Below are 21,400 nucleotides of genomic sequence, written 5' to 3' on the forward strand. Positions count from 1 at the left end.
ATCAAAAGCTCGTTGAATTACTTTACTGCTACAGGTCCCCTGACTCAGGACCTTGGAGCGTTAGTGTGACACCAGCAGCATTAACACAACCTGAAGTGTTTTGCAGGCCCTCGTTTTGATTTGCAGGTCCCCATGGCTCAGGCCACCTGCAAAACATCTCTGTGAAGACAAATTCAGCCCTGGAGAGACACTGCAAGGCTGAGCAGGGGCATCCTAAAGCCACACGTGGGTCACGTTGTTAAGGCAAAGTGGATCATCTGCTGTGGGGCCAGAGGAGCAGACAGGGATGGGACAGGAATGGATGGGGCAGTGTGGACTGTCTGAGACAAGGAAAGGGGAGTTTGCTGTGACAGCAATGCAGCCTGAGGGCTGGGGAACACAGTGAGGCAAAGGTGGACAGCAGGATGCATCCAGCAGGTAGGGAAGGAGCAGGTGAGGAACAACTCCAGCACAGCCCAAGGGCCCTTTTCTGAGGTGAAATTCCAGTTTGTGGGAAGGATTCCTGCACCTCACGGTCAGATTTAGCTTTTCCTATCCCCAGAGGAGACTGTGTATGGCCCTTTTCGACATCCTGCCCCGAAGTCCCTTAGGAAAACCCTGTGAGTACAAACCCTGCACCCACACCTGTGGCAGAATCAGGCCTGCTGCTCCTTCCCAGACAACTGCAGAATGGTGTAAAAACACAGAATGTTGTAAAAACCAATAACCTTTGAAGCACACCCTCTGAGTAATTACCCCATTCCCATCTAATGACTAAAAGATGTTATATTCCTCTCTGATTTGGCAACAACAAAGATTTTGACCTTATTAAAACCAGCTGATCAGGAAACTACATATCATCCTTCAAAAAAAAAAAAAAAAGGAAAAAAAAGGAAAAAAAAAAGAACCAAAAAAGAGCTAAAAAAAAGAAATTAAATTCTTTAGAATCCCTGTGAACAGTAATTCAAGATACTGTAGCTGAAGACTCATGATTTGTAGTAGTGTCTGGGTGGTCCCAAGACAGGAGATGACAACATTAGCTCTTTCCTTTGCCCTTCTAAGAAATGCTTTGATGATTCTCTAATATCCTAAGAATATCCCCTGTGATTCTGCAGTGGGACGAGGCAATCACAGAGCCAGGATAATGCATCCCAGTTTTACCCTGGCCCTTGCTAAGAGGGGATAGCTCAGAGCCCTTTGTTCCACCAGTCCTGCACTGACATCTGAGCCAGGATGTGCTCATGATAGTCTAAATAGTGATGTGGGCTCCAAACCATCCCCAACCTCGCCCCCACCCACTGCACACATCTGGCTGTGTACCTGATTTGTGTGTGCAATTAAGGCACTCATCATCACGGCTCAAATAACCACGGACTTGTTCCACTGCTCCTTGGACAGATAATAACTGCAGTTATTGCAGCCAAAGTAAGCAAAAACATCAAGAGCACAAACACAGATGGGCTTAGTACTGGAAAAATCCTGCCAGCGAAGATTTTTGGGCAACCTGCTGATACACAACACGTGAGGAGTTAATTTGAGGGAGCTGCAATCAGGTGGTTTTGAACCAAATCCCAAGCATGAACAGAATATCTGTTTGTTGCCTGTATTTTGCAAACTGCCTGCGCTCACCAATACAGCCCCACATGCAAAAGAATTTATATTTTTGGGGTGGTCAAAATCATAATCCATATTTTACATCTTGGGCTCAACCTTTCAATTAATTAGAACCAGAGTGACTCACTCTGCCCTTTCCTCTGTGTACTCAAGTGTTTGTTTGGCATTGTGTGGGCCCTATGGCTCAAATATTTTTTGCAGATGCACAGAATTAACCATGCATGTTTAGATGTGCTTGGGGAACACATACATTCATAGAGATGTATATACTTGACCCTGTCACTTTTTTGTTAAACACTGTAAAAGATATCGACTTTCCCCTCCAGATTTTAAAATGATTTAGAATAGGTGGTAGTGGGGAAATACCTAACACATCCTGTCAAATTAAGTATTTTTTCGGAGACTGTTCTCTAAGATAAAATTATTTCAGCTATAGAGAAGTCTGTGCAATGTATTAAGGAACAGAATGAACAACCAAAATATAAACTAGCTTAAATGGATGTCCAATATACTGCATTTTCCCACTTGATTTTAATTTTCTTTTTCCTTCTCCCTGTTCTTTTTCCATCTCCACATAACAGTTTTTCTCTTTGCTTAGTCTGTATCACATTTTTCTCTCTAATTCACTGGGATCACTTTCTTGCTCACTGCTTGTATTTTTCCAGTGTCTCTCTTAGTAAGAATAATTAAGGTTGGGTCAGATCTTTGAACCAGTTATTTGGAGCAGTATTGAATTCAAGCTTGTACCACTGAATAAAAGCACTGGCCTCTTTTTCTTGCCAATAAGACTCACCTATAAAATAAAAAAAAAGGTTCATAGAGCACATCTACCAGGCAGAAATGCCATGGACATTGAAGTGCTGCATTGGCCACAAGGTTTGGGTTCCTCCTGCTGCTGGCAAATACGGTGACAGCAGTCACAGCACAAACTCCTTCTCCTCAAGCACTTCCAAACCCTCTGAAAGCCTGGAGATGCCATCAGCGCCTCATAAAAAGCTGCTTGCTGGCCTGCAGGGCTGGAAGACTGAAAAACCTTTCCCTGCTGGGTGTCACAACCCAGACCCTGAAGTGTCTCTGCAGAACTGAGCTTCGGAGAGCGTGGTCTGCAACACGTCTCTCCATGGTACTGCCACATGAGGCACTCCTGGCACCCAGCAGCTCCCAGGCACTAAGCCTGGCTCCCTGAGCCTGGGCTCGGGCCCCAGGTATAAAGCTCACTTTGTTCAGTCAAGCTATTCAGGAATTGTGAAGAGGTGATGTGAGCGAAATCTGAATTTGGCCTGGCATTTTCATAATTGCAGGAACCCGGCTTTTACAGCATTAAAACCATATGAATTCAAATAAATCCTACTTCTCCTTCATCCCAGTGAGTAACTGGACCTAGACCAAAGCTGCCCTTTGGGATCCTGCTGGGTTTCCAGCCTGCAGCGCACCCCACGTTCCTGGGAGTGTAAGGGAATCCAATTTCCTCCTGATTCACTCCACAATGAATCTGTCTTATTAGATACCACAATATAACTGTGGTTGAACCCCTCCTATAAACCAACTGCCCACCACAACAGTAATCTGGCTTTACTCCCTGTCATGCTCTTCCTCACTTCATTTTCCAGGGCACGAAACTCACTAGTCAGAAGGGGAATAGCAGAACCAGAAATAAATCCCATATCCCTCACCCTTTTCCTCTGGGCTAGCACTGACAGTGTGTGTTTGCACTCCCACTGAATTTTAAAGACATTTCACTTTCTTTACAGTAGCTCACTGGAAGATGAATTTTTTTATGTTTTATGGATTTTATATAACTCTGACAGAGGAACAGCAGATTTGCAATTTTTGGGGCTTAGATACTGCTAGATGTGTAGGTCACTCAAAAAATTCCAGCTTGGGGTCGTGGTGTTTGAACAGGTTTATTCTGGCATTTTTTTCCCTTGCCAAAGGAAAAACCTCTGTATCCAGAACTGCAATACAGGGAGCACAGGTGCTTTACTACCCATTCTTGTGTTTGAGGAATCCAACTCAGCCTGGGCATGAGCCCATTCAGCCCTTTTTAGTGTCTGCAACTGCAGTCAGCCTTGTGAGTTAACACAAACCACACTCCTCACCCACCCCAAACTGCAAGGTAAATGTGCTACTGGGTATTGAATTTTCTCTGCCTGTTAAACCAGACAATTTATTTTTCAGCCGAGTGAACATAAAGAGTTTTGTAGAACTGTGTTAAAATGCAGTTGAGGTTTAGAGGAATTACCTGAGGGTACTCAGTGCATTTTCCCATCTTATCTGTTTGATAAGAGCCAGATAATTTTAGGGTTTTTTGTGTGTGTGTGTGGAATAGATAATATGCCATGAGGAGTCATTGTTACAGACTCTGAGAAGCCAATGCTCAGAACATCTGGCTAGTGAAAGCCCTGGACATGGAAAATACAAATGTCAAGGCTCATATTTATAAATTGGAAGGGCCCATGACGACATCTGCCAACAAGCTTTCTTCCAGAGCCCCTCTGCTGTACATGGTTATTCACAAGCAACAACAAAAACGTGCATGGATCACATGTGTGGCCTGCCCTTCCTTTCAGGAACACGCTCCAATAACACACAAATGCTCTGTTCTCACAACACAGAAATACAAGTGTTTGCAAACCTCACAGCAAAGCTCTTGCATACCAAACCACAGTGGGACATACACTGCTGGAACAGACTAAAAATAGCTGGGGAAAAGCCTTGCACTAACACAGAAGACAGTCAAACTCACTTGGTGTTAACTCTTTCAGTGAAATAAGCGCCCTCCTTTTCTGCCTTGCTCCACAGGAGACACTTTGTGCTATAAATCTAATCCTGAGGCCTTGTTTTTATGACTGAGTAGTTGTGGCTGGGAATCTCAAGACTTTAAACAAAGTCTAACCTATTTGACCACGGCAGCTCAATACTAACATTAAAACAAGCTACAGGTAAAATAAACGTGCTCCTATGTTCATAACCACAGACACCTTTTCTTCAGCTTAACGCATTTCTGACGCCTGAGAAATACAAAACTGATCCAGTGTATGAGCATAAAGGTTTTGCTAATGACTTCTTATTGTAGGTGTCTAGACCACAGTTCACCCCAACACTCTTGGCACTGGCCACCACCACAGAGGCTGCCCACAAGGCTGCCAAGTTGTCAAGAGAAGGAAAAGCATCAGCAGAAAGAGCCTGGACTGCTTTATGGTATCCATGAATTTAGCAAAGAATACATGGATTCCACGCTGTCTGTTCAGTCTGCAGCACAGCTGGACACACACACACCTGTGTGAAAAAGCCAGGAAAAGCAAGGATGATGAAATAACAAGGAGAAGATGCACCTCCTGGTTAAAAAATGAAGGGGAAGGATGCCTAGCTCTGCCTCCCACTTACTGCAGTCTGCATTAATGCCAGGAGACAAGGATATATGAGATACAAGTGAGACATGTCTCCATCTCAAAGAAGTTCTGCTGAAGGCTGCAGGCTCCAAATACCCCACTTTAGCTGGCACGGACAGACTGCAAAGCTAAGTGCAGTGTTTGTGTGATCACAGCCACCTGCAAAGTGAGCTCAGAGAGGTGGAGGTGAGTGCAGCAGATGGAGGTGCAGGAAGGGTCCCTTCCTTTCTCCAGGGCCCATACAAGCATGTGCGGCCAGAGTTAAAAAAGGCAGGTAGCAAGAACACTGGAGGAAGAGAATATTTAAGCAGGAAATAAAGATGGAACTGAAAAGTTAATAAGCTGTAGGAGTCCTGGCAGTGGATGAGGAAATGAGGCTGCGCTGGCTGAGAAACAGCGCAACAAGTGGGGATCACAGAGGAAGAGATCATCAAAACTCAGCTGCTGCTGCTTCTTGAAACTGAACCCTAAGCAAACATTTTGTTTGTGCTGCATCAGACAGATCTTAGGCAGCTTCACAAAGCTAGCAATGGTAGGGCTGTGTCCAGCCCTAGCCAGAAATACATCAAGCTGGGACAGATATAAGAAGGTATTATAGACTATCTTTACTCCACACATCTCAAATGAGAAGTAGAAAACAAGAAGGGAAAAGAAAGCTCTTCATAGGCTCCATAAAACATCTTGCATTGTATTTTCAATCTTAATCAGCACTGAGGAGGAAAGAGCAGAAAGTGCTCTTGGATATCCAGTGCTGAAAAATACCTCATTGTTCAAAAATCCTAACTTGTGTGCTCCAATTTTGTTACTCGTTTGCCTTCAGAAATATGGATTTAATATTCATGATGGATTTAAATTTCACTAAAATAAAATACCTAACGCATTACCAACAGAGAATTTAGTTTAATGAAGCAAAACTGAAATCTATACACAAATTACGTTTCCAAAAGACTTCTGTGTTCTTTAATGATTTTACTTTCAGCTATTTATAGCTTTCATTAAAATAGCGTTTGCATACTGCTTTATATGAATTGGTCATACTGGTGCTGAGACACTTAAGCAACAGTGAAAGTAAATATTCAAGGCTTTTGCTTGTTTTTCTCTAAGTTTATCTGTGTTTGTTTCATCCCGCAGGGGCAGCGCATTATTAAGAACAACAGAACAAAGTAAAACACGTGGTCTTCTCGTGTTTAGCAGGTAAAAGTGAGGCTGCACATCTTTTCAGCCCCATCTGGAGGATAACAAATTGACTCTTTGACTTTACAAGGGGAAAGAAGTTATCAGTCACGGCCAGCTGACAGGGAAGGTCTATTAGCACGGAGATGCTACAGCTTTGGACACGAATGTCAGGACTTCCCGTCGTTACTGAGATGCATTAGAGAGCTGTGTGCTGAGCCCAGGTTCCACAGCTTTAATTAATATATTCTGTGCACTCTGACCAACTTGATAATCCAAGAAGCCTCAATAAAAACCATCTAGGGAGGGAGGATATGTCATCACCGTATCATATGTTCCTGTCAGGAGATTTACCTCTTGTTTTTACTGTGCTGAGTTACACCGTGCTCCTATTTTACTTTCACTGGAGGGCTCGTGTAGCTGGGGCTATGCAAAGGGCATGAGGACAGAACTGCCAGTGCCAGTGCTTGTTTAAAGGAAGCATTGAGCCATCTGCTCACCTTAAAGTAGGACCAAATGGAAACAGGAAATAACTGAGGAGGGGAACATGCAGTATTCCCTACATTTACTTGGCTCTCTGCTCAGGAGTAGCTGAGGACATCTTCACAGAAACAAGCTTGTTTGTCTGAGAGAGGCAGGCAGTGCTGAGAGAAAGAAGGACCAACTGATGCACTGCTAAACTGCCCAAAATGTCTTCTTCTGGACACTGTATATCCACCAGGGTTCAAAAAAATTGTGCAAACTAAGAGCAGAATGTAGGCCAGTTGAAGATATGAAGGTTCTCCTTCCACCAAGGAACCAGGACAGAGCATTTGTCCAGGAGGTGTTTTGGGACACTCCGAGTCACAGAAAGGTCTTGCACCCAAGCTGACATACCTTGAGGTTTTTCTGATGACTGTAAATATTCATATGCCATGCCTTGGAGCCTGGGGGCACTCACTGATAGGGACTGTGATCAGGAAAGATTCCTGAGAAGGAAATCCTGCCGGGAGAACAGTGAAGGAAATGGCAGACAGAAGTGCTGGAGGGAAGCCAAGGGGCCACACAACCCAGTGAAGCCTCAGTCAGCACTGAGGTGTGACAAGGGAGGGAAGGTGGGACTCCCAACACCCCTACGCTCCTGCTGCTGGAGCAATCCCACAGGTTCACTACAACACAGAGAGGTCCTGAAGCTGTGCCCTCATCCCTGGTTGAACACAGGGCAAATAAGAGCAAAGGTGACTCTGCTCCCTTGGCTGCACAGGCTGGGGGAGGCAGTGATCCACCTCCCCATGAGCATCAGGAGGCATTCCCTGAGCAGTGTCCTGAGCAGGGAGGCAGACAGGGTAATTTAAACAAACAAGGCCCCAGTGATGGAAATTTCAAGCTCAAAGCTACCATATGGAGGGAAATCATCTGACCACAATTTACCTGTTAGACTTCAAAGGTGTCTAGGTCTCCTCTAAATAAAAGCAGTCTTTTCTTTAATGAAGTTAAGTACTGTATTTCAGCACCATGTGTTGTGAAAAGGAAGCAATTTGGATTAATTTACTGAAATTTACCTTTCAGATGCAGTTAAGTGGAATTAAAAGTTTGTCTGAGTTGACAGAGTTCTGTTTTCCATCACTGCATTGTCTTGAAAGAAAGGATAACAGGCTAAGTGCTTAAATTCCATCCAAACTGATAAGGTTCACCCTGTACAGGCAAACTCAGTGTAGTTTATTACATATTGTCTGCCTTCATCCATCACTGGTATACATTTTCCCCCCCTAAAACAACTGCTTCTTCCAAAATAAATTGATATTTGTGATGTTATTGCATTCATCTGGGGTTGAATAGTCTGCACTGGGCTATCAGAGAGCTGCCATTTCTACTTACAGGGAGAATTCATTTCATTTCCTGCTAATGGTAGCTTTTGCAGGGCGGAGCTTACATCTGGGACAAGAATCTCTTTTTTTCTCTTCTGAGAACAATTATTTTCCCTTAATTTCTTTCCTGTGGAAGCATGTGTGCCCTTAGCCTCTTTCCAAACACCATCTTCACCCGGATCTCTTCCTTGGCAGCAGGAATTAGCTTGCCCATTACATCCTTTCTACTTTTTTCTTCCCACCACTGTACATATCTCTTTCACATCCCCTAGCTGCCACTGCTCCTTCCAAACCTCACCCCTCCTGCAGCACCCTCCCAGTTAGTAACACCCCTCCCTCCTTTTTCCCAGGGGCTTTCCTCCCTCCTTGCCTTAGGTCCCAGGATAACTCCCCCCAGCAGCTGGGAGAGGTTCTTACTTCTCCTGGGCTGGTTTTGTTGGCAGCCTTGAACCATTTGCCTGCTACAACAAAGGTGTAATCCTGACCTGCCCTTCACTGACCACTCTAGAGACCTCACAGGCATTTCTCTATTCTTTCAATTAACTGAGCATATCGTCATGAAAAGCCAGTGAATGATCTGTAATTAATTATTTATATTACATGGGGAAGCCTAGCTAACACAGTGTCAACAGGAACAATGACACTCTGTATGCCAAACTGCAGCCTTGCAGTCCGAGGGTTTTGCCTCCCCTCCCTGCTGCCCCAGCTGGATTTTGGCTATGGGAGATAGCCAGGGTTTGAGTGTTGCCTAAGTTCAAATTTCTCCCAAGGACAGACTTCAGATCTGCACATTTCTGCAAAATCAAGTAGCTGAAGGAAAAAAATCTTGCTACTTGAAATCTCCATTTACTTTTGATTCTTGACAAGCCATTTCAAACAGAAACTGCAGTCAGGCAGGACTTTTTCAGTTTGTTTAGATTTTGGGGGAAGGAGGCAGAAGGGAGAGGAAACCACACATTTCACCAGCATTTTTTATTTTTTAATAGCCTTCAGTGCAGCCGATTACCCAGGAGATCAGCAAATCTTAGTTCTGTCAAAGACAGGGAGGAGAGCAGAAGCTTTCTCATCCTCCACAGCAGTACTAACCCTCCAACACACAAATCTAAACAACCCAGGGGTGCCAACTCAAATGCCTCAGCTGTTAAGACAGAACAAAAAGAAAAGGACAATCTCCAAGGTATAACTGAAAGTAAATGCTAATAATGATGTGTGGCATTAAATGATGACTCATTTTTCACAAGGCCATTTCAGATTGTAGCCATAACCTTGGATCAGACCTGAATGACTGTGAGAGCTGAAGTCTTAGTGGAACCATTAATTATGGATTTCCTGGCTTTTATAGGTTGGAGTCAGACCTTTGATGTTCCTTTAAGATTGTTCTCCTGTGTTCATTTCCTTTGTTTCTGTGTTGGTAGCTTAAGAAAACACCCTAAGATTTCCATGGAAGTGTATGAGATCGCCTAGAAATACGTAGTCCATAAAAGCCCAGCAATTCATGGCTCATAAAGTCCTCTAATCCATGGTCAATAAAGCTTTGGAAAAGAGCTGTATGAACCACAGTCATTTCACAGTTCAATGAGGTTCATACAGGAATCAATAACCTGGTTTAAATTCGCCGGGATTTGTCCTCCACCTGCATATTTCTCTTTGACTTCTCAGGTTGAAAGGCAGCTCCAACAGCTGAATTCTGGAGACCTCGCATGGAAACAATGAGCTTTATGCAGCTTTCCCCCAAAAGCCATAACAAAGACCTAAATCCCTCTACTTGTCCCAAAGGTGAACAATTCAAGTTTCAGGTGACAACTGGTGAGTTAGGGAACTGGAAGAAGAACCGTTTGGAAATATGGAGCCATAGCTGAAGTTAATACTAAATGCAGAGACCTCAGTCCATGTAGAACATGGGGGACTCCAGCTGAAGAGCATGCAAATGCACAATGAATTTTTGGGACAGGCCAGAGCGAGAACTTCCTAGTACAACAATTACCCTTCAAAAATGAGTGCAAAGTCTCACTGTTGAAACATTATTGAGGCAGTGCAAAGAATTCCACATGTTTCTCTCCTGCACAGGTAACATTCCACTGCCCATATGATCAGCCACCCTGCTTGTTTCCTCCCAAAAATGATCACGATACAAAGTCTGGTCACAGACACACATTTCTGCTCTTTTCTTGCCAATCAGAAGGGAACCAGTTAGAGAGAACTCACTGTTTATTGCTTTGTGCAAGGTCCAGCTTGCAATTAATGCTGATGAAACCCAACTGCCAAAAGCACAATATGCAGCAGCTGCTTTATGAAAGTTGAGACCTCATCCAATTTATAGGGAAACCAGAGCTGGTTGTGAGTCTCTGATTTAGTGAACTTGTATTTTTTTGTGTTTTGTATTTTTTGTTTTGCTTTGTTTCCAGGAAAGCACCAGAAGTTACTCCAGAACTGTAGAAGCACTAAAACCATCTGAAAGCACTAAGGCAGGCTTCCCTTCTTCCAGCCTTTCCTCATTTCTAGGCCTGTGATCTCCCACTAATATCTCCCTGGGATCTTTCAGCAAGGCAGGCAACACACAGCGTCTGGTTCATCACCAGCGTGGTGGGAGCGGAAACTTGTGTTTCCTCATCCCAATCTCCATCCTTATGAAATGGAAATAAAGGGATAAAAGGCTTTGATTCAGATGAAATCTCACAGGAGCACAGAGCAAATAATTTAACTCTAACCTTTGGAAGTACCTTTTAAATACCTTTCCTAGGAACATTTAATGAAACCAGCAAAAGGCACAAAAATCCATAAGAACCACTTTAAGCTCCTAACTGCACATTTCCATTGCCAATATCCAATATCCTTTCTGATATCTGGATAGATAGGATAGGGGTAGAAGGACTGTGCCCAACTGCCAGGCTCCCACCAAATGTACTTAAGCATCTCACTTGTACAACACATGAGGAACTGGCCCAAGGACCCTTGTGAAATGCTGGGACATCATGGGACACTACAAATCAGCAGCCCCAGGCAGAAGGACTGAAAAGTCCCTTGTATCTGAGGCAATCAGCTATACTGGACCAAATGCCACTTAGCTCATGCTTAAACATCCTCTGTGGAGAGGATCCAACCACTGAACACATTTTGAAAAGAAAACACATGAACCCTTCTTACAAGGCTGGCACTGACCTCAGAAATAGGTGGTTTACATTACATTAATATGCAACACCTTAATAGTGCTCCTTACATCATTCACCCTGAGAAAACAATAAACTACAAAAAATGAGGTAACTGCTCCATTAAAAAGAATGAATAAAAATAACAGCAATAATAATAAAAATCTGCAAACACAAATATGTGAAGCTTTTTTTCTTAGCAAAGGGAGAAACCTCTGAGAGACTTGCAAAGAATTTAGCTGCTATGAAAATGGGAATACGTAATGCTCAAAGACAATCCCTATATGTGTAGGTGAGCAGCCAGTTCCCAACATATTACTTAATTCCTTTTACTTGTTAGAAGATCTATAAACATTGTGGCTGTTCATCTGCCCATGACTTGGCCTGGATAAAGGCACTAAGAGCTTTAGAGCTGGGAGAATAAATTGCCCAAGAATCCTAAAAGCACACATTGAGAAGCCCTGGTCAAACATGAAGGTTCTTATTCAAACACTAAATGGGAGTTCTTAACCTCAGACCAAGATTGGAACACCCATGGAAAAGTGCCTACCTCCATTCTCTTTACATAGATGATTTAGTTAAGTACTTAATTTTCCTTCAGTTTGCTGTTTTCAGTGCAGTCTGTTAAAACATTTCAGCCCCAGAACACAGTTAAGGAAGGTTGGAAGTCAGATTTGTCAGAATCTTAAAAACTCCCAGGAATATTCTGCATGGTTGGAAAATGGGCAAGCCTTTGGGCTGAAAACTGATGGTATAGATTGGAAAATAATTATTGGAAGAAAAAGAACAGAGTATTTTCTATTTTTGTTCCTTTCCTGTTTTTTTACTGTGACAAGTCTTTGTTTCTGTGTATTTTAAATATTTTAAGCATCAGCTTATTTTTTCCTCTTTACTTTTAGATCAAACATGCCTATGAGCTTTCCTCCTAGCTCTTCATTAGGTTACAAAAATAACACCCCACTCTCAGTTAGCCTTTGTCCAACCCTCCTTATGGTCTAATCAACAAGAGCTGGGATCTGCAAAGAGCATCTAGTTCGGAGCCAGCAGGAAGAGGACGGGGCCACACCAGTCATGACTCACCTGTCTTCTATCCGAACCCAGAGGTCGCTGAACTGCCTCTGGCGATGGTGTTTGTGCTGCTTCTTGTGCCATTTCTTCTGCCTGCCAAACTCCTCCAGCTGGCTGATGCTGTCAGGCAACAAGAGGTGAGGAGACAGGCTGTCTTCTTCATCCATCTGCTGCGGCTTCAGGGAAGGAGATGCCAGTGGGATCTGCTGGACAGAGGGCAGGGCTGTCACTGAGGGTCCCTCCAAGGCTGGGCTTGTCTTTGTCGTCCTTGAACTGCAAAACACAACGTTTAAATATTTGATGAGTAAGGGGGGAATGGTGCCAAAACAAAAGCAGAGGACTGCACTGCTTGGCGGCTGCCCCTGACTGCTGAGGTGCACAAGGCTTCTGCTCTGGGGCAGCAAGTAAAGACAGCAGTGGCATTTCCTAGGAAGCTTTCAAGTAAACACCTAACTGAACACCGGGGAGATGGCAACGGATACACTATTGCTGTTTTCTGGCATTTTAATGACTTCTAGAGGCCTTAGAGTCTGTGGTAGGGGTCAATGTTGCCTCCCCTGCTGGGCTGAAGGTCAAATGACAAAACTGGTAAATGACTCTCTTTGAAGAAAACAGATACCTGAAGAGATGATCTTAGATTAATGAGATAACACGAGATATCTCATTATCTCTTCCTTCTTCCTCCCCCCCCCCCCCCCCCCCAACTTTGGGTATCATCTATAGAAAACAAGTAGTTTTAACTGCAACAAGAATTATGCCTCCTCATCCAGTCAGGACTAGTGACAAAGGAAGCCCAGACTGATGACAGACAGAAGCATGGAAACATGGAAGCTAGGCTGCTGGGATGGGATATGTGGGACCTGAACTCCATCAGGTAATGAAGAAAAAAGGGGTAAATGATCTGCGCAAAGCCTCCTTGAAACAATTCTGCCAGAGCTCTTCACTGCTGTCTGAAATATTACCACCTCTTGTACATGACTGGAATGATGCAGAAAAAGACCTTTCATTCTCCTCTTCTAGAGTTTCACTGATTTTAGAAGAAAAGTCAATATAAACTCTCTCCTTTGGTATGCAGCCATGTGAACTTATTGTGAGCTAAGATAGCTGAGACAAAAATCTAATAAACCAGGACTGACATAAAATTATTTTCCTCCCCTAACTTCAGTAGAAGTTCATATTCAGCCTTAATTGCAAGAACTTTTCTGTCCCTGGGATGGGCCAATGAGTTGTAGATACAGAAAATGGGAGAGAATTAATAGGCAATATGAAGCTGTGGTCTGCAAAACTATTTCTATTACATGGATGCTATGACTTTTACGACAGAAACAATTAAAGCCACGTGAAAAATTTTGCCTCCTGAGTGAAACCAGTAAGACATTTTAATGAAAAAGTAATAAAAAATCCTAAACTTCATTGGTGACAATGTACAAAATGTGCCGCAAGTGAAACCACATGTTTCATTTATGGAACATTTTGTTCTTTTCCAAAAAAGTCACATCTACTACTAATGGAAGCTTTTTTTCTTTTTGACTTTCTTGAAGTCTGTTACAATACCAGCCACGATGGTCACCTCTGTTTCCACTGCATTGGGTTTCATCCAAAAGCCCTTCCAATACCTACTGATAATTAATTATTGCTACTATGAGACTCACTGGCAAATACTACAGTAACTCTGTCACGTGTAGCCAATGTTTCATGAAGTTCTTTCAGAGATCATACAACAGATAGAGAAAAAGAAGGTTTTTCAAAACTAATTCTAAAATTCTTCATGGTTGGTTTTATTAACAAAACACACAAGAAAAACCCATTTTTCCTTTCTTTTCCCAAGCATTCAGACTCTCAGTGAGTCCTTTCCAAACTCATTCATACTCGCTCCATGCTCTATTTAAATCTCACATAGATCTGCCGGTTCTGAATTTTTTTCTTTCAAAAGACTTTCTTTCAATGTTTCATCTTGAGAGTGCATTTTCCCCAGGGCAGCAATTTCCATTTGAGAGTTCTTGGTGCTCTCCAAAGCCTTTAAGAATTCCTCAGCTGTGGCACAGGCTGAAGCAAAGCCATCTCCAGACTCATGTAAATGGAGAGGCACTCACAGGTTTGCACTGGGGAGGTCTCTCAGGCCACAGTGGAGAGTTTTTAATTTTTATCCAACCATGGAGGTGAATCAGCGAAGTATCTACATCCAAAGGCAGCCATTTAGCAGCTTGGAGGACAACACAGTGTGAACTTGGATAGGAGAGTTTAGGCAGGTAGAAGGACCTGGACCAAGCACCTACAGACACCATGCGGGTCCTGAGATGGCAGCAGCCACCAACGGGTGGCAGGAAGCCACGGGAACTGAGCTGTAGCCGAGATGTGTTTCCATTGCCTTCCGTCTCTGTGCCTCATGTTGTGATCAGTGTAATTCCTGAGATGCTGCAGGCAGGAGCAGCGCCCCATGCGCCAGCTCAAGGCTGGGGCTGCCCTTTGATTCCCTGAGAGGTCTTAGGGATATCTGAACATGTACTTTCCACCTTTTAACACCTACTATTTTCTTACACGTGTTTACCTTGCTCTGAGCTCCCCGTAAACTGGAACCAGTAGAGAAGTGTTTTTATGGCTTGAGATTTTACAAACCACTTAAGACGACTGGCAGCGCCCTTCTTATTAAAATTAATGACTTTGGGCATCAAAATCCCAGTGGTGGCTTTGAAAGTTTCTGGCTTAATTGTTTCCACTACCATCACATGAGCCACAGGTTGTAAACTTGATATTTCAGAACATTCTTTGGGAAGAGAATAAATAAACACCGGAGAAACGTTAAAATGCTGTAACATAAAGAGGGTTATAAACTAACCACCACTATGTTAGAGTTGAGTCAGGGGGAATAGCTCCACTGTGGCAACTGCATATTGCATTTGTTTGATATTTCTTCCATTATTCCTGCATTAATATTTTTAAAATTATTAGTAACTGCTAATAATTGCACCAAGACCTAAGAGGGACTGTTGAAGGCTGTATGCTAATGCATGTTTGCTCCTCTTAAAAACAATAAAGTTAGTTTTAAACTTATTTATTAAATCAGTTATAATAATTATACTATATTATAAAAAAAATAATGAATCCAATAAAGTAAACAATAAATATTACAAAAATACAATTAATTCATTATCAGCCTGGTTCCTTTCAAATATGACCATCATCCTACAGACATTCTACCAGAAGGAAAATCAAAACAGAATATGGATAGATATTTCATCCAAACAGATCATAAGAATATTTAAAGATGTTAATTTAATGTAAGACAGATTTCCTGGGAGATGACCATTTCTCCATGGTCTCCTGGGTACCACGGGGTCACAGCACACCGTGGGTTCTGAGTGGCCCCATGTGTCACAGTGGCCCCTGGCTTCCATGAGCCCTCGCAGTGTCACAGTGGGCTCTTGGCTGCAGGAGCTGGGGCCTGGGGGAGAAGCAGCAGGGACAGCACACACACAGTGCCATGGCCACTTCTGTGGCCACGCCTGACCCTGTCCCTGCCACAGCCGCGAGTCCTTAGGTGTGCAGGTGACAGTCACCGCAGGGTGACAGTCCCCTGGGGGACACCCTGGGGCGGGAGGCTGGCAGGGATCCGCTCCCCACACGCTGCAGCTCCCTGTGCCAGGTCACACTGAGCCCCTGTGCCAAGCCAGCCCTCTCTGGGAATCAGCCAGGGCCGGCCATGCCACCCCCAGCTCCCTGCAAGGCTCAGCTCTGGCAGATTCCAGGCCCAAAGCCCAGAGCCAGCCCGTGGTGCCCCTCATGTTTCTGTCTAAAGCTGACCCAGAAAGGTCCCATTGAGGGGTGCCCCTTTCCTACAGTCACTGCCAGCTGGGAGTTAGGGTTGGTTTTAGGATTAGGGTTTGGATTAGGCTTAGCGTTAGGCCTAGGCTTAGGCTTTGGGTTAGAGTTAGGGTTAAGGTTGGGTTTAGGGTTAGGGTTTGGTGTTAGGGATAGGATTATGCTTAGGTTTAGGGTTAGGTTAATGTTTTGGGTGAGGGTTAGGGTTCCCAAAGCAAGATCCTGCCATCTGCAGTTTGATTCCTGAACCATCTTTCTCTGCATTACGTGAAGCTTTATTGTCAAATCCACCTCCTCGTTTCAAGGAGTGTTTCCTCACTCTCGGTCTCTGTGCTCTATGGAAGTACAGCTTCACTGTATGAAACCCTGGGTATATAATGGCCTTTTTTTCCCATTCCTTCCCTACTGCTGATAAAGCTTTTCAAGATACACAGTTATTTTTAAAGGCAGAGAAAATGCAGGGCTAATTTTCAGTTTGTGAGGCCACCGTGCCTTTTCTGAATAAAGAGTGCGAAAGTACCACCCAAATATCTTGGTCCACACAAAGATCTCAGAGATTTTCATGAATAACTTGATACAATTCCAGGCTTAGAGGTTCCACCCATTTTTAAATGTATTATTCCCACACAGGGTGGTCTTGGAGAAACGAAAATTATTTCAGGCCCTTAGGTGGGTTTTTCTCATCTGTGACCTTAATTTCCTTCCCTGGGATGTGCAGTTCTGCAAAACAAGTTCTCTGAAACAACGAAGTCCAAATAAGAAAACTTTGGAGTCTCAGCACATATCCTACGTGTCTTGGTCCTAAGGTACAGAAAAGAGTGAAAACAGGAAAACATTTATTCCCGCTAGTTCTTGAAAACACTTAATCCACAAACAAAGACCTCTGTGGTTTTCTTTCACTTCTGGTGAAATCTGCCATCCTTTTCTAATTCTTTTCAAGAATTAAAAGAACAAAACAAAACATGTAAGTTATTTGGACTGAGCTGGATGCTCCATTAGGCTGTCTCAGCATTTCTCTCTCTGCCTTGTGGTCTGCAGTGTCACTCTGTGCTGGCACTGACCACTGAAAATTGACTCACCGCTGGGATTTGTTAGGGCTATTGAGTAGATCTGGTCAGAAAAATTACATTAACACCATGATGCCCTGCAGTACATTATTTTCATAATTCCCAGGCTTAAAACTGCACAGTCAGGCAGGGCAGAGCCCAGTAATGTCTCTGGCCCTGACCTGCCAGAGTAACACCAGCAACATTTGGATGAGTCCCATCAAGCCTCCCCTGGGCTTCCACAGGTCCAGGGAGGGACTTGCCCTTGCTTTATGCCTTTGCTGATGATACACATCTTCCAGACACTAAATCATCAATCTATTTTTTTTCAGCAATCTTGTGGTAACATCTCTGTTCCCTCAGATATGCGCAGAATCTTCTGAAATCCCAGCCTGCCAATTTGTTATGTGCATCCTGACTTTGCAGCACGAGCGATGGAAAAGTTTTGCTCAGGAGACTGCCCTGCTTTGCACGGGCTTCCAAGCACAGCAACATTGCTGAGGTTTTCTTGCTTCAGTTCTCAGAACTGTCAGGCAAGGGGAGATTTTGTTTCATCGAGAGAGAAGCTGTGGTGATAGCAAGGAATGTGTGATGTGGCAGCTTCTTCCTTATGCCACCGTTCCTGGGATGCAGCCGGATGATGGCCAGACAGCGAGTTTGAAGCGTTTTATTGTAGATGGATTCTCATAAATTCCAGTTGGGGTGTCTTTGTCAAGGCAGGAATTTGTCAGCCCCTCACACGCACCCTTGCTGCTCTCGCCACAGGCCACAGAGACATCTGCTCCTGGCTTTGCTTTCCCTACACATCTCTCCCAGAGCATCATGCACACCCACAAGATGGGCACCACACTGTCCTGTCCCACAAGGGGTTTTGCTTTTTCTCCCTCTTCCATGCTAGGATGAAGCTCAGATTTTCAAAACTCTTGGGAGAGAGGCAAACAAAAGAACAGAAAAGCAAGCAGAAATCCTAACCCACCCCAGAACAGCTCACAGGGCCTCTTTCTAGTCATGGGAACAGTAGATTGAGAGCACAGACTCACATAACCAGGTGACACCATGGACATAACCTCCTTCAAGATGAAAAGCATAAATATATTTTACTGCAAAACAGTCACTCCAAAGCAGAGATCAGAGTTAGATTCTCTCCATACTTAAACTTTATCTGAGCTGCTTCAGGCTAAGTGCTTTAAATTACTAAAGATGAATTTGGGCTCAAGAGACAGCAAAAGAGAAATCCCCGATTACTCCTGTGAAATCCCTGATTATTCACTCACCTGATCAGCTTAATTATAATGAGGTTATTTCATTTAGGATGTAGTTGCCTTAGGCCTGTATACTAAAGTTAAAACTTCTTAACAGAATTTGGAAACAAAGTTGTTTCTTCATTTTTTTGCACCATAGTCAACTACATCTCATGAGCACTTAAATTAGGTTAAGTAGTTAAATTAGATTACAGTCCACCCCAAACTTGGATGGTATCTCTGAATCCATGTCAGGCTATTTCTCTGGGAAGAATCACTGTTGCTCAAGAACTGTAACCTTAGCTTGAAAGCTAATTTAGTCCTCAGTATACACACATATACACGTACAACTCTGTGAATAAATGAAATCAAAAGTTTGTGATGTGAAGATATTCACATGGATTGTAAGATTTTCCTTCCCACTTTGAGAAACTATAAAGCAAGAGGGACAAGTAAAACTTTCATTATCTATTCTGTTTCATTAGAACTGGAGCTGGTCTAAGGCACAGGAGAAGAAATGCAAGCTTTCTGCACTTGAGAGGCTGAATTTGCTGAAAAAGAAAGGGCAGCTGTAACATTTGTAACGTGTCATTTCCACGTTTTCATGTGAATACTTTCAGAAAACTCAAAATGTTTCATTTCAGCATTTTCTGAACAAAGCTTCAAATTTTTTTTAGTCTTCTGTTTTCAAAGACTTACATGCTACAAAGTGCCCTTTTTTGTTCAGAAATTGATCTCAATTAAAAAGAAAAACCCAACTAATATATAAAAATGACAAAACCCAACAAAACCCAATCCCTGCCTTCAAAAGCATCCTCAAAATGTTCCATTTCAAATTGCTCTGAACTCATTTTCCCTTCTCAATTTTTTGGTTCAGTTTTTGAACTGAATAATCCTTTGTTTATGCATCTTTCATGAAAATTCTGTGAGCTGCACACTCCAGCCCCAGAGGATGGGCTGTGCCCCTTGAGGAAGGATGGGTTGACCCTCCAGTCTTGTTTCCATTTTCCACATTAACAGCAAATAAGAGCCTTCTCTGCTCATAGTACACAAGCCACACCTTGTGCTCTGTTCCCTAAATCTCCACTGTCTTATTACCACCATACCAATTTAGTGCTAAGCTGTTTCTGCCTGGGTAGTTTGGCTTAAGCAAAATATTCATAACACAGCTGCCTTTCATGCCTTGCTGTCTTATGGAAGTGGTACTTAAAGCTCCTTGGACCAAATCCCTGTCCATAGGTCAGGATAGGCTTTTTTCCTGCTCAGGCATCCTGGTTCAACATGGGAGCAGAGAGATATGCAGCTGTCCTGGGACACCTGGAAGTCTCCTTCATGCAGGAGAGAGAGGCCTTCACATTCAAATCCCAACTCTGTATGTCCATGCAGCACCCAAAGGCTTGGCACATAAAGGTAACTAAAATGTTTTAGTGTCTTATAATAAAACTTTTGAGTACTGAGTTTGCAATGAATTTTAAGAAGGTGACTGACAAAAAACTCCTCAAACTGGCTGCTTGATTTGATTCCACAGTAGAATTACAGCTAATACACAATTGTTAGTATCTTGCTCATTTACAATCCAAATTGAGTTCTGCTCTCAGGTTGTCTCCACTGGGAATTAGTTTCCCTTCTTTGCAGGATCCTCCAGAGAGAAGATATATCTGCAGGAGTCCATATTCTTTATCACATTTTAAACTAAAAACTCTCTACAGAGACATAACTGAGCAAGGTGCCAAATACTCAGCTTGAGAGACTACAACATTTCCACTGACTTCAGTCTCAAACTAAGGGCAGATTATTCTCTGTTTGCCTGGTGCTGTTCCTGCACTTCCCTCTGCTGCTCTGGAAGTTGGGTCCTGGCAGAAATGAGGTACTGGGTAGATCACAGATCTGTACAAGCACAGCAACTTGTGTTCCTGAAGTACCTTGTTCAGTTGCGGCTCTTGCAATTGCAAGACACAGATAACATGGGCTCCTAAGTAGCTGCTATCACCAAAAGGAGAGAGACACAGACCACTTAAACCCGGCAGCAGGCACAAGTGTGGAACCAAAGAGCCATAAGAAGACCATGTCTGCAAGAGACTCCAGATCTCTGTGACACTAAATCCACTTTTCTTCTCTGTAGCCACCACTGTAAAACATCTGATCTGCTCAGCCATTGGTGGCTGCTGAGCTAAAAAAAGGAACACAGAGATACTCTGACTTTCTCCAAAACATTGTTAGAGCCCATTGGCCTTGCCCATATCACAGTGCCTGAGTGTTTCCAAGAAAAGAACAGGACAGTTGTCAGAACCCCTACTCAGGCAACACTTCAGCCTGTCCGTGGGCATTTTCGCTGCACAGTAATGGACAGAGCCCTCGAAATGTGATGAAGGCAGAAGAGTTCTCCCTCCAAACCCCACTTGCTTTAATGTCTAATGCTGTTCTGTTAACTCTAATGCTAATGGACTTCACATAATGTCTCTCTATGTATCAGCCTGTTTTCACCCAGCTTCCCTCTCTTGTATCAAGTCATGCTGATGAACCTGCTTGTAATCAGTACTCATTTCTGTCTGACAAAGCCATCCTACACTAAAATTCTTCATGAACAAAGCATGCACATTGCTGCTGAAACCTAAAGGAAGAAAACAAGGTTTTATATTCTCTTTTTTGGTTGCTAATTGAAACTTATGAGATCAGACCTTGAATATCCAGGAGCCGTCTGAGGCCATAGGGGAGACTGATTTTTAATGAACTCAGGCAAATCTCATCGTCTAGTTTTAAAAAATGGGCTCCAGGTCTTTCCTCCTTAAAATAGGAAAACTTGCACTGACCCCAGAAAATATCTCTCCTTCACTGAAATATCTATGATTATTATTTGTATTGGTACATTTAAGAATCCCAGACTTAAATTATGCAATCATTGAAGAGCTCCATCTCAGCAAGCTGACAGGTGAAGGCTGTGAGACAATGACAGACAGTACAAAGGTGACAGCCTCTGCAGCCTCCCTCCCTAACTCTGCACAGGAGCTCTAGGGGCTCACCTGCCTCCATTGTATCTGCAGATCTGTTTGTTTGTTTGCCTTGAAGTGCTTTATC

At 43.3% G+C, this 21,400-nt stretch overlaps 1 protein-coding gene across 1 annotated transcript in view; it reads right to left on the minus strand.

Moving 5' to 3' along the window:
- The window catches only part of TRABD2B (TraB domain containing 2B), a 268,251-nt gene that overhangs the window by 12,205 nt on the left and 234,646 nt on the right, over positions 1–21,400 (minus strand). The window contains exon 5 of the mRNA XM_042030644.1: positions 12,232–12,492. Within this exon, the coding sequence (XP_041886578.1) occupies positions 12,232–12,492 (261 nt within the window). The remainder of the gene's footprint in view (positions 1–12,231; positions 12,493–21,400) is intronic.

This window comes from Corvus kubaryi, unplaced genomic scaffold (assembly GCF_017639235.1).
Source record: "Corvus kubaryi isolate FWS band 111438036 unplaced genomic scaffold, C.kubaryi_AGA036_p1.0 37334, whole genome shotgun sequence".
NCBI classification, from domain to species: domain Eukaryota; kingdom Metazoa; phylum Chordata; class Aves; order Passeriformes; family Corvidae; genus Corvus; species Corvus kubaryi.